The sequence below is a fragment of the Eucyclogobius newberryi genome, unplaced genomic scaffold, assembly GCF_026437365.1.
Source record: "Eucyclogobius newberryi isolate DKJ021-1_F unplaced genomic scaffold, fEucNew1.0.hap1 SCAF_4, whole genome shotgun sequence".
In the NCBI taxonomy this organism is placed as follows: Eukaryota; Metazoa; Chordata; class Actinopteri; order Gobiiformes; family Gobiidae; genus Eucyclogobius; species Eucyclogobius newberryi.
Genome location: NW_027316056.1, coordinates 41,189,033 through 41,201,532, shown reverse-complemented (window position 1 = coordinate 41,201,532; position 12,500 = coordinate 41,189,033). Strand labels below are relative to the sequence as shown.

General features: G+C 47.1%; 1 protein-coding gene across 1 annotated transcript in view; it reads left to right on the top strand.

Annotated features, from left to right (window-relative positions):
- Positions 1–12,500, top strand: part of LOC140378048 (voltage-gated delayed rectifier potassium channel KCNH1-like) — a 32,637-nt gene that overhangs the window by 6,424 nt on the left and 13,713 nt on the right. The window contains exons 5-8 of the mRNA XM_072463679.1: positions 3,349–3,467; positions 3,629–4,021; positions 8,113–8,292; positions 9,494–9,743. Of these exons, the coding sequence (XP_072319780.1) occupies positions 3,349–3,467; positions 3,629–4,021; positions 8,113–8,292; positions 9,494–9,743 (942 nt within the window). The remainder of the gene's footprint in view (positions 1–3,348; positions 3,468–3,628; positions 4,022–8,112; positions 8,293–9,493; positions 9,744–12,500) is intronic.

Here is a 12,500-nt window from a genome sequence, read left to right as displayed (position 1 = left end):
AAAGAAATTACAGAAATACAATAAAATTAACTAAATTAAAAATTGTCAATCCAACTGATTTTCTAAACTAATAAAATCACAAACAAAAGAGAAGAGTGCAAAGAAAAAATCCTTTCAGTCATATGCGCAGCTAAACAAAACTGTTTTTAGCTTAGATTTGAACATTGTCAGAGTAGAAGCCTGTCTCACATCTTCAGGAAGACTGTTCCAGATTTTAGCTGCATAAAACTGAAACGCAGATTCCCCATGTTTAGTCCTGACTCTGGGCACCAGCAGGAGGCCGGCCCCTGAGGTCCTCAGAGTCCGAGATGGTTCATATGGCACTAACATATCCAAGATGTACTTTGGTGCTAGGCCATGGAGAGACTTGTACACAAGCAGAGCTGCTTTAAAGTCTATTCTCTGAGCCACAGGGAGCCAGTGCAGAGACCTGAGAACAGGACTAATGTGATCATACTTCCTGGTTCTGGTCAGGACCCGAGCAGCAGCGTTCTGGATGTACTGCAGCTGTTTTACAGCTCGTTTGGAGAGACCAGTGAGCAGGCCGTTACAGTAGTCTAATCTACTGGAGACAAACACATGGATAAGTCTCTCTAAATCTGGTTTTGACACTATATTTTTGATTTTGGCAATGTTTTTTAGATGGTAAAAAGCTGCTGATGTTATTGATTTGACGTGGCTATTAAAGTTCAAGTCTGAGTCCATTATTACCCCCAGATTTCTAATTTGGTTTGTAGGTTTTAGAGCGAGACTCTGGAGGTGACCGCTAACACTTTCTCTTTGTTTCTGTGGCCAAAAACGATTATTTCAGTCTTGTCTGAGTTCAGCTGGAGAAAGTTGTTTTGCATCCACAAACTGATCTGTTGGATGCAGTGACAGAGTGAATCTACTGGTCCATAGTCACCTGCCGATAGTGAAACATAGATCTGAGTGTCGTCTGCATAATTGTGATAGGACACATTTTCACTGCGTATCAACTGACCTAACGGCAGCATGTAGAGGTTGAACAGAAGGGGACCCAGGACTGACCCTTGGGGCACTCCACAGGTCAGGGTCATGTGGTCTGAGACACAGCTACCAATTTCAACAAAGTACTTCCTGTCTTCCAGATAGGACCTTAACCAGTTTAGGGCAGTGCCAGTGATGCCCACCCAGTCCTCTAGTCTCTGTAAGAGGATCCCATGATCGACAGTGTCAAAAGCAGCACTCAGATCTAACAGAATTAAGACTGAGGCTTTGCCCGTGTCAGTGTTCAGGCGGATGTCATTTGTCACCTTGACAAGAGCAGACTCAGTGCTGTGATGAGGTCTAAAACCTGACTGAAAAACATCAAATGAGTTGTTTATTAAGAGGAAATCTGTGAGCTGTTGGTAAACAACCTTTTCAAGGCCTTTGCCCCAAAATGGCAGATTAGAGATGGGCCGGTAATGACTCAGTACTGCGGCATCAAGACTGCTCTTCTTTAGGAGAGGCTTTATGACCGCAGTTTTCAAAGACATTGGGAATGTTCCAGATTGAAGCGACATGTTAACTATGTGAGTGAATGGTGCTAACAAACTGTTCAGCACAGACCTTAGAAATCTGGTGGGTAACACATCGAGGCAGCATGTAGATGAACTCAGACTGGTGATGATCTCATGGACAGTTTTGTCAGTTACTGGTGCAAAGTGAGTTAGCTCTAAGTGTCTTGGTGGTTTTAGGGTAATTTTTTGCATTGTGGGATTTATAGCATTTTTAATGCCCTGAACTTTGTCATTAAAGAATAATGCAAACTCATTACACTTGGATGTGGAAATGAGTTCTAACGGCAGCTGAGCTGGAGGGTTTGTTAATCTGTTTACTGTGGCAAACAGGACACGCGAGTTGTTACTGCAGCTTCCAATTATTTCAGAAAAATATCTTTCCCTAGTTCTACATAAGATTAGGTTGTACATGTTCAGCTTTTCTTTGTAAATCTCTTTTTGAACCTGGAGCTTTGACTTGCGCCATTTCCGTTCGGCCCTGCGGCACTCCCTTTTCTGTGCCCTGACCGAATCATCATTTCTCCACGGCGCCTTCTGCTTATTTTTAACCATTTTAGCCTTTATAGGGGCGATGGTGTCCAGAACATTCAAAACACTAGATGTAACAGAGTTCAACAAATCATTTATATTAGAACATGAGACATTTTCAAAGTTTATCATTTCCATAAACAGTGCACCTGTGCCATCACTTATGTGTCTCCTCTGAACAACTGCAGGACCAACCGGAGGTTTGGGAGAAACAGACAGGTCAAAGAAGACACAGAAATGATCAGACAGAGCAACATCGATCACATTAACATTTGAAATATTTACTCCCTTTGTAATTATGAGATCTAGAGTGTGTCCTTTGCTGTGGGTGGGGCCTCTCACATGCTGAGTAAGACTGAAGGTTTCAAGGACAGCATCAAGCTCTTTAGCGTTTCTGTCACAAATATTATCAACATGCACATTGAAATCACCTGTAATGACCAAACCATCAAAGTCTGTGCATACGACTGAAAGCATCTCAGTAAAATCATCAATAAAACTTTGGCAGTGCTGGGGAGGCTTGTATAAAACAATGAAGAGAATGGATGGAGACCGTTTTAGCTCCATTTTAAAGGATACATACTCAAATGATGAAAACACCCCAAAAGACAACCTGCGGGTAATTATTTCATCTCTAAAGACAGCACAGACTCCACCCCCTTTTTTGTTTTCTCGTGTTTCAGATTCAAACTTAAAGTTGGGTGGAGCAGATTCTATCAGAACTACATTTCCTGTGTTTTTGTCAAGCCATGTTTCAGTTAAAAACATAAAATCAAGATTATAAGAAGAAATAAAATTATTAATTAAGAGAGATTTGTTACATAAGGATCTGACATTTAGCACAGCAAGTTTCAGACTAGTTTCAGTGAGACTGGGCTTTATCTTTTCACAGGGAATATGAATCACATTTCTCCACTACTACTGTTACTACTACTAGTACTACTACTGTCACTGCTGTTACTACTACTGTTACTGTCACTACTACTGTTACTACTACTAGTACTACTACTGTCACTGCTGTTACTACTACTGTTACTGTTACTGTCACTACTACTGTTACTACTACTAGTACTACTACTGTCACTGCTGTTACTACTACTCTTACTGTTACTGTTACTACTACTGTTACTACTACTACTGCTACTCTTACTCTTACTACTAATGTTACTGTTACTGCAGCAGGACCAGCTCAGCGTGGACACATCAGACATATTAGATCTTTGTGTGGGGATGAAGTATCAGGATGAAGTATGCGGAGGTCGCGTGTAGTAAAAATACTTTCCTCTTGTATTTCCAGGTTGGGGTAAATTTGCGCGTCTGACTCGCGCGCTCACCAGCAGTAAAGGCGTCCTCCAGCAGCTCGCCCCGGCCGTGCACAAAGGCGAGAACGTGCACAAACACTCCCGACTGGCAGAGGTGAGTGACCCCAACACCTCGGGGCCCACGGGGGGCACTTCGGGGGGCCAACGGGGGACACTCCTCCTGAAGGTTGCTGCAGCTCCTCCTGAAGGTCGCTGCAGCTCCTCCTAAAGGTCACGTCTGCTGCAGCTCCACTCACCTCCACTTCCTCGTTGCAGGTTCTGCAGCTGGGCTCGGACATCCTCCCTCAGTACAAGCAGGAGACCCCGAAGACCCCGCCCCACATCATCCTGCACTACTGCCTGTTCAAGACCACGTGGGACTGGGTCATCCTCATCCTCACCTTCTACACCGCCATCATGGTCCCCTACAACGTGTCCTTCAAGACCAAGCAGAACAACGTGACCTGGCTGGTGGTGGACAGCATCGTGGACGTCATCTTCCTGGTGGACATCGTCTTGAACTTCCACACCACGTTCGTGGGTCCGGCCGGCGAGGTCATCTCAGACCCCAAACTCATCCGCATGAACTACGTGAAGACCTGGTTTGTGATCGACCTGCTCTCCTGCCTCCCCTACGACGTGATCAACGCCTTCGAGAACGTGGACGAGGTGAGGACTAAACCAGGACTAAAGCAGCACTAAACCAGGACTGAACCGGGACTAAAGCAGGACTAAATCAGGACTAAAGCAGCATTAAACCAGGACTGAACCAGGACTGAACCAGGACTGAACCAGGACTAAATCAGGACTTAACCAGGACTAAACCAGGACTAAACCAGGACTGAACCAGGACTGAACCAGGACTAAATCAGGATTTAACCAGGACTAAACCAGGACTAAACCAGGACTGAACCAGGACTGAACCAGGACTCAACCAGGACTAAATCAGGACTAAATCAGGACTAAACCAGGACTAAACCAGGACTAAACCAGGTCCAAACCAGGACTAAACAAGGTCTAAACAAGGTCTAAACCAGAACTGAACCAGGACTGAACCAGGACTGAACCAGGACTGAACCAGGACTGAACCAGGACTAAATCAGGACTAAACCAGGACTGAACCAGGACTCAACCAGGACTAAATCAGGACTAAACCAGGACTAAACCAGGACTAAACCAGGACTAAACCAGGTCCAAACCAGGACTAAACCAGGTCTAAACCAGGTCTAAACCAGGACTAAACAAGGTCTAAACAAGGTCTAAACCAGGACTAAACCAGGACTAAACCAGGACTGAACCAGGACTAAATCAGGACTAAACCAGGACTAAACCAGGACTGAACCAGGACTAAATCAGGACTAAATCAGGACTTAACCAGGACTAAACCAGGACTAAACCAGGACTGAACCAGGACTCAACCAGGACTAAATCAGGACTAAATCAGGACTAAACCAGGACTAAACCAGGACTAAACCAGGTCCAAACCAGGACTAAACCAGGTCTAAACCAGGTCTAAACCAGGACTAAACCAGGACTAAACCAGGACTAAACCAGGACTAAACCAGGACTGAACCAGGACTAAATCAGGACTAAACCAGGACTGAACCAGGACTAACCCAGGACTAAACAAGGACTAAACAAGGACTAAACCAGGACTAAACCAGGACTAAACCAGGACTAAACCAGGACTAAACCAGGACTAAACCAGGACTAAAGCAGCACTAAACCGGGACTGAAGCGGGACTAAAGCAGGACTAAACCAGGACTAAACCAGGACTAAACCAGGACTAAACCACTAAATCAGGACTAAACCAGGACTAAACCAGGTCTAAATCAGGACTAAATCAGGACTAAACCAGGACTAAACCAGGACTAAACCAGGACTAAACCAGGACTAAAGCAGGAATAAAGCAGGACTAAAACAGGACTAAAACAGGACTAAACCAGGACTAAACCAGGACTAAAGCAGGACTAAAGCAGGACTAAACCAGGACTAAATAAGGAGGACTAAATCAGGTCTGATCCAGAACTAACCTAGGATTTATCCAGGCTAAACTGTCTCTAATATAAGTCTTTACTTTGACTGAAAATGGACTAACGTGGGTTTGACCCCTGACCTCTCAGTGCAGGTTGTGGGTTTGACCCCTGACCTCTCAGTGCAAGTTGTGGGTTTGACCCCTGACCTCTGAGTGCAAGTTGTGGGTTTGACCCCTGACCTCTCAGTGCAAGTTGTGGGTTTGACCCTTGACCTCTGAGTGCAGGTTGTGGGTTTGACCCCTGACATCTGAGTGCAAGTTGTGGGTTTGACCCTTGACCTCTCAGTGCAGGTTGTGGGTTTGACCCCTGACCTCTCAGTGCACTGTGTATGTGTGGATGAGGCACACGAGGCTCTATTGAAATTCACAGCAGCGTCTTTAATCTGCTGAGTGCTCGTTTCCTACGGTGGCCCTGAAGGTCAAACTGCAGTGACACAGTAAAGTGCTGTTGGAAAGAGAAGGGGGGATGGAGAGAAGAGAAAGAAGGAGCATATTCAGTCCACTTTTCACTCTCTTTAACCCTTTTCTACTGTAGTTTTCAGTGTCAGTCAGACATATTTTAGACTTATTGAAATCCTATTTCTATTTTTACATCTTCATTATTACCAATATCACCAATATCTGACAACCAACCAGTACAGCGCAGTACAGTGCAGTACAGTGCAGTACAGTGCAGTACAGCGCAGTAGAGTGCAGTACAGTGCAGTACAGTGCAGTACAGCACAGTACAGTGCAGTACAGCACAGTACAGCGCAGTAGAGTGCAGTACAGTGCAGTACAGTACAGCGCAGTACAGTGCAGTACAGCACAGTACAGTGCAGTACAGTGCAGTGCAGTACAGTACAGCGCAGTAGAGTGCAGTACAGTGCAGTGCAGTACAGTACAGCGCAGGAGAGTGCAGTACAGTGCAGTACAGTACAGCGCAGTACAGTGCAGTACAGCGCAGTAGAGTGCAGTACAGTGCAGTACAGCACAGTACAGTGCAGTACAGTGCAGTGCAGTACAGTACAGCGCAGTAGAGTGCAGTACAGCGCAGTACAGTGCAGTACAGTGCATTACAGCACAGTACAGTGCAGTACAGTGCAGTACAGCACAGTACAGCGCAGTAGAGTGCAGTACAGTGCAGTACAGCACAGTACAGTGCAGTACAGTGCAGTGCAGTACAGTACAGCGCAGTAGAGTGCAGTACAGTGCAGTGCAGTACAGTACAGCGCAGTAGAGTGCAGTACAGTGCAGTACAGTACAGCGCAGTACAGTGCAGTACAGCGCAGTAGAGTGCAGTACAGTGCAGTACAGCACAGTACAGTGCAGTACAGTGCAGTGCAGTACAGTACAGCGCAGTAGAGTGCAGTACAGCGCAGTACAGTGCAGTACAGTGCATTACAGCACAGTACAGTGCAGTACAGTGCAGTACAGCACAGTACAGCGCAGTAGAGTGCAGTACAGTGCAGTACAGTACACTGTTCCTCCTGATGACCTCATTTTATTTGTGTGGCGTTTACAGTGTGGACAGTGTCTACAGTGTTTACAGTGTCTACAGTGTCTACAGTGTCTACAGTGTGGACAGTGTGGACAGTGTCTACAGTGTTTACAGTGTGGACAGTGTCTACAGTGTGGACAGTGTCTACAGTGTGGACAGTGTGGACAGTGTCTACAGTGTTTACAGTGTGGACAGTGTCTACAGTGTGGACAGTGTGGACAGTGTCTACAGTGTTTACAGTGTGGACAGTGTCTACAGTGTCTACAGTGTGGACAGTGTGGACAGTGTCTACAGTGTTTACAGTGTGTACAGTGTCTACAGTGTGGACAGTGTGGACAGTGTCTACAGTGTTTACAGTGTGTACAGTGTCTACAGTGTCTACAGTGTGGACAGTGTGGACAGTGTGGACAGTGTCTACAGTGTGGACAGTGTGTACAGTGTTTACAGTGTGGACAGTGTGTACAGTGTCTACAGTGTTTACAGTGTGTACAGTGTCTACAGTGTGTACAGTGTTTACAGTGTGGACAGTGTGTACAGTGTCTACAGTGTTTACAGTGTGTACAGTGTCTACAGTGTCTACAGTGTGGACAGTGTGGACAGTGTGGACAGTGTCTACAGTGTGTACAGTGTGGACAGTGTTTACAGTGTGGACAGTGTGTACAGTGTTTACAGTGTGGACAGTGTGTACAGTGTTTACAGTGTGGACAGTGTGTACAGTGTCTACAGTGTGGACAGTGTCTACAGTGTGTACAGTGTGGACAGTGTTTACAGTGTGGACAGTGTGGACAGTGTCTCAGTGTTTACAGTGTGGACAGTGTGGAGCGTGTGAGTTTGTACTTAATAGTTGTATTGATTTCAGATGGAGCACATTTAGGGCGGTGTTTGGACACAGACTGGAGCTCAAACAGAACAGTTTGATTATGAATGTGTTTTAACTCCGACACGATTTTCAGTCTGAAAGAAACAAAACATCCAAAAATCTGTGTAGAACCCTATGAACTGGATCTGGACACTGGAGCTATTTAATCCTGGTCTAGTCCTGGTCTAGTCCTGGTCTAGTCCTGGTTTAGATCTGCCCCAGACCTGCTCCAGACCCGGTCCAGACCCACTCCAGACCCGGTCCTGACCCACTCCAGACCCGCTCCTGACCCACTCAAGACCCGGTCCTGACCCGCTCCTGACCCGCTCCAGACCCGCCCCTGACCCACTCCAGACCCGCCCCTGACCCTCTCGTCCCTCTGCAGGGCATCAGCTCTCTCTTCAGCTCTCTAAAAGTCGTGCGTTTGCTGCGTTTGGGTCGAGTGGCTCGTAAATTGGATCATTACATCGAGTATGGTGCTGCGGTCCTGGTTCTGCTCGTGTGTGTGTTTGGACTCGCCGCTCACTGGCTCGCCTGCATCTGGTTCAGCATCGGGGACTATGAGGTACTCCCACTCCACAGCTACTCTCCTTCTCCCACTCCACAGCTAGAAAAGTTTATTTGTAGAGCACATTTCACACACAAGGCGGCCGGTCCATGTTTAGTCCTGACTCTGGCACCAGCAGGAGGCCGGTCCATGTTTAGTCCTGACTCTGGCACCAGCAGGAGGTCGGTCCATGTTTAGTCCTGACTCTGGCACCAGCAGGAGGCCGGTCCATGTTTAGTCCTGACTCTGGCACCAGCAGGAGGCCGGTCCATGTTTAGTCCTGACTCTGGCACCAGCAGGAGGCCGGCCCATGTTTAGTCCTGACTCTGGCACCAGCAGGAGGCCGGTCCATGTTTAGTCCTGACTCTGGCACCAGCAAGAGGCCGGTCCATGTTTAGTCCTGACTCTGGCACCAGCAGGAGGCCGCTCCATCTATTGGATGCAGTGACAGAGTGAATCCACTGGTCAATATTCACCTGTGACAGTGAAACATAGATCGGACTTGTCTGCATCATTGTGATAGGACACATTTTCACTGTGTGTCATGTGACCTAACGGCAGCATGTAGAGGTTGAACAGAAGGGGACCCAGGACTGACCCTTGGGGCACGCCACAGGTCAGGGGCATGTGGTCTGAAACACAAAGTACTTCCTGTCTTCCAGATAGGACTTTCACCAGTTTAGAGCGGGGCCAGTGATGCCCACCTTATTGTTCTTTTGTTCATTTACTTGAAAGTGGTACAAATCTGTTTGTTAGCTACTCTCCACGCTGCCAAATGATGTGTATTTTAAGCCAAACTAATTCAAGTCACAGTTTAGTGTTGTTGACATGACCCTGTAAAGTAAACTGAATCTTCTGTTTATGTTCAAATAAAGACAATAGTGCTAGCATAGCGATGTAATGTAGCACGCAGCTACTGTTAGCCTCCTCTGATCTTCAATCACATGTGGGTCATTGGACCACTTTATGTAGTAGTTGTAATAGTAGTAGTTGTTATAGTTGTAATAGTAGTAGTTGTAATAGTAGTAGTTGTAATAGTAGTAGTAGTTGTAATAGTATAAGTTGTAATAGTTGTAGTTGTAATAGTTGTAATAGTAGTGGTTGTATTAGTAGTAGTTGTAATAGTAGTAGTTGTAATAGTAGTAGTTGTATTAGTAGTAGTTGTATATATATTAGCAGTAGAATAAGTAAAAGTATTAGCAGAGTGTTTGTGTTCCAGGTGATCGACGAGGAGCGTAACAGCGTGCGCACAGACAGCTGGCTCTTCCTGCTCGGGGAGACGGTGGGCGCCCCCTACAGGTTCAACGTGTCGGGCTCAAACCGCTGGGAGGGCGGTCCCAGTAAGGACTCAGTCTACATCACGTCCCTGTACTTCACCATGACCAGCCTGACCAGCATCGGCTTCGGAAACATCGCCCCCAACACCGACGGAGAGAAGATCTTTGCCGTCGCCATGATGATGATCGGATGTGAGCGAAAAACAGGACTACAACAGGACTACAACAGGACTACAACAGGACTACAACAGGACTAAAACAGGACTACAACAGGACTACAACAGGACTACAACAGGACTAAAACACGACTACAACAGGACTACAACAGGACTACAACAGGACTAAAACACGACTACAACAGGACTACAACAGGACTAAAACAGGACTACAACAGGACTACAACAGGACTACAACAGGACTACAACAGGACTACAACAGGACTAAAACAGGACTAAAACAGGACTACAACAGGACTACAACAGGACTACAACAGGACTACAACAGGACTGAACCAGGACTACAACAGGACTGAACCAGGACTACAACAAGACTACAACAGGACTACAACAGGACTACAACAGGACTACAACAGGACTGAACCAGGACTACAACAGGACTGAACCAGGACTACAACAGGACTACAACAGGACTGAACCAGGACTACAACAGGACTACAACAGGACTGAACCAGGACTACAACAGGACTGAACCAGGACTACAACAGGACTACAACAGGACTGAACCAGGACTACAACAGGACTGAACCAGGACTACAACAGGACTACAACAGGACTGAACCAGGACTACAACAGGACTACAACAGGACTGAACCAGGACTACAACAGGACTACAACAGGACTACAACAGGACTGAACCAGGACTACAACAGGACTACAACAGGACTGAACCAGGACTACAACAAGACTACAACAAGACTACAACAGGACTACAACAGGACTACAACAGGACTACAACAGGACTACAACAGGACTACAACAGGACTACAACAGGACTACAACAGGACTAAAACAGGACTAAAACAGGACTACAACAGGACTAAAACAGGACTAAAACAGGACTAAAACAGGACTAAAACAGGACTACAACAGGACTACAACAGGACTGAACCAGGACTACAACAGGACTGAACCAGGACTACAACAAGACTACAACAAGACTACAACAAGACTACAACAGGACTACAACAGGACTACAACAGGACTGAACCAGGACTACAACAGGACTACAACAGGACTGAACCAGGACTACAACAGGACTACAACAGGACTGAACCAGGACTACAACAGGACTGAACCAGGACTACAACAAGACTACAACAAGACTACAACAAGACTACAACAAGACTACAACAGGACTACAACAGGACTACAACAGGACTACAACAGGACTGAACCAGGACTACAACAGGACTACAACAGGACTACAACAGGACTGAACCAGGACTACAACAGGACTACAACAGGACTGAACCAGGACTACAACAGGACTACAACAGGACTGAACCAGGACTACAACAGGACTGAACCAGGACTACAACAAGACTACAACAAGACTACAACAAGACTACAACAAGACTACAACAGGACTACAACAGGACTACAACAGGACTACAACAGGACTACAACAGGACTACAACAGGACTGAACCAGGACTACAATATTTCCAATGATGCTAACTTGGACTTAGCGAAACAAAGGTAGCATACGTTAGCAGCAGCTGTTTCCTGTCATGAGGTTGTTGCGTCACATGAAGAGCTTCGATAGCTTGGACAGCTCCTGTGGTTATGATCTGCTCCTCGTGTTTAATAAATACTCCTGCACACAACTCCATTTCCCACAATCCCCCTGGGCCACAAGGCCATCAATAGAATCAATACAGACAATCAGCGCAGTCACAGTCGCTGCAGCGTTTTAACCCTTTCTCTTCCTTCAAGAAAAGGCTTTGAAAAAGGTGGAATTTCAACAGTTTAATTAGTAAATGCAAATATGAATGTATATATTATAATTTAAGAGAGATATTCCCCTCGCAAACAACGGTCCTGACCGAGATTTTATTGTATTTTTATTATTATTATTTATTTATTATTATTTTACATTTTATTTGCACTTTTTTGGGGGTAATTTAGATAAAGAAATATATCTAAACGTAAATATATGAGAGAGAGTTTGAAGACCTCTTTTACATCAGCTCATATTCTCTCCCTCTCTCTCCTCTCCCCCCTCTCTCCCTCCCTCCCTCTCTCTCTCTCCTCTCCCCCTCTCTCTCTCTCTCCTCTCCCCCCTCTCTCCCTCCCCTCTCTCTCTCTCCCCCTCCCTCCCTCTCTCTCTCTCCTCTCCCCCTCTCTCTCTCTCTCCTCTCCCCCCTCTCTCCCTCCCCCCTCTCTCTCCCCCTCCCTCCCTCTCTCTCTCTCCTCTCTCTCCTCTCCCCCCTCTCTCCTCTCCCCCCTCTCTCTCCTCTCCCCCCTCTCTCCCTCCCCCCTCTCTCTCTCCCCCTCCCTCCCTCTCTCTCTCTCCTCTCCCCCTCTCTCTCTCTCTCCTCTCCCCCCTCTCTCCCTCCCCTCCCTCCCTCTCTCTCTCTCCTCTCCCCCTCTCTCTCTCTCTCCTCTCCCCCCTCTCTCCCTCCCCCCTCTCTCTCCCCCTCCCTCCCTCTCTCTCTCTCCTCTCCCCCTCCCTCTCTCCCTCCCCCCTCTCTCTCCCCCTCCCTCCCTCTCTCTCTCGCCTCTCCCCCTCCCTCTCTCTCCCTCCCTCTCTCTCTCTCCCTCTCTCTCCTCTCCCCCCTCTCTCCCTCCCCCCCCTCTCTCCCCCTCCCTCCCTCTCTCTCTCTCCTCTCCCCCTCCCTCACTCTCTCTCCCCCTCCCTCTCTCTCTCTCCCTCTCTCTCCCTCCCTCCCTCCCTCCCTCTCTCTCCTCTCCCCCCTCTCTCCCTCCCC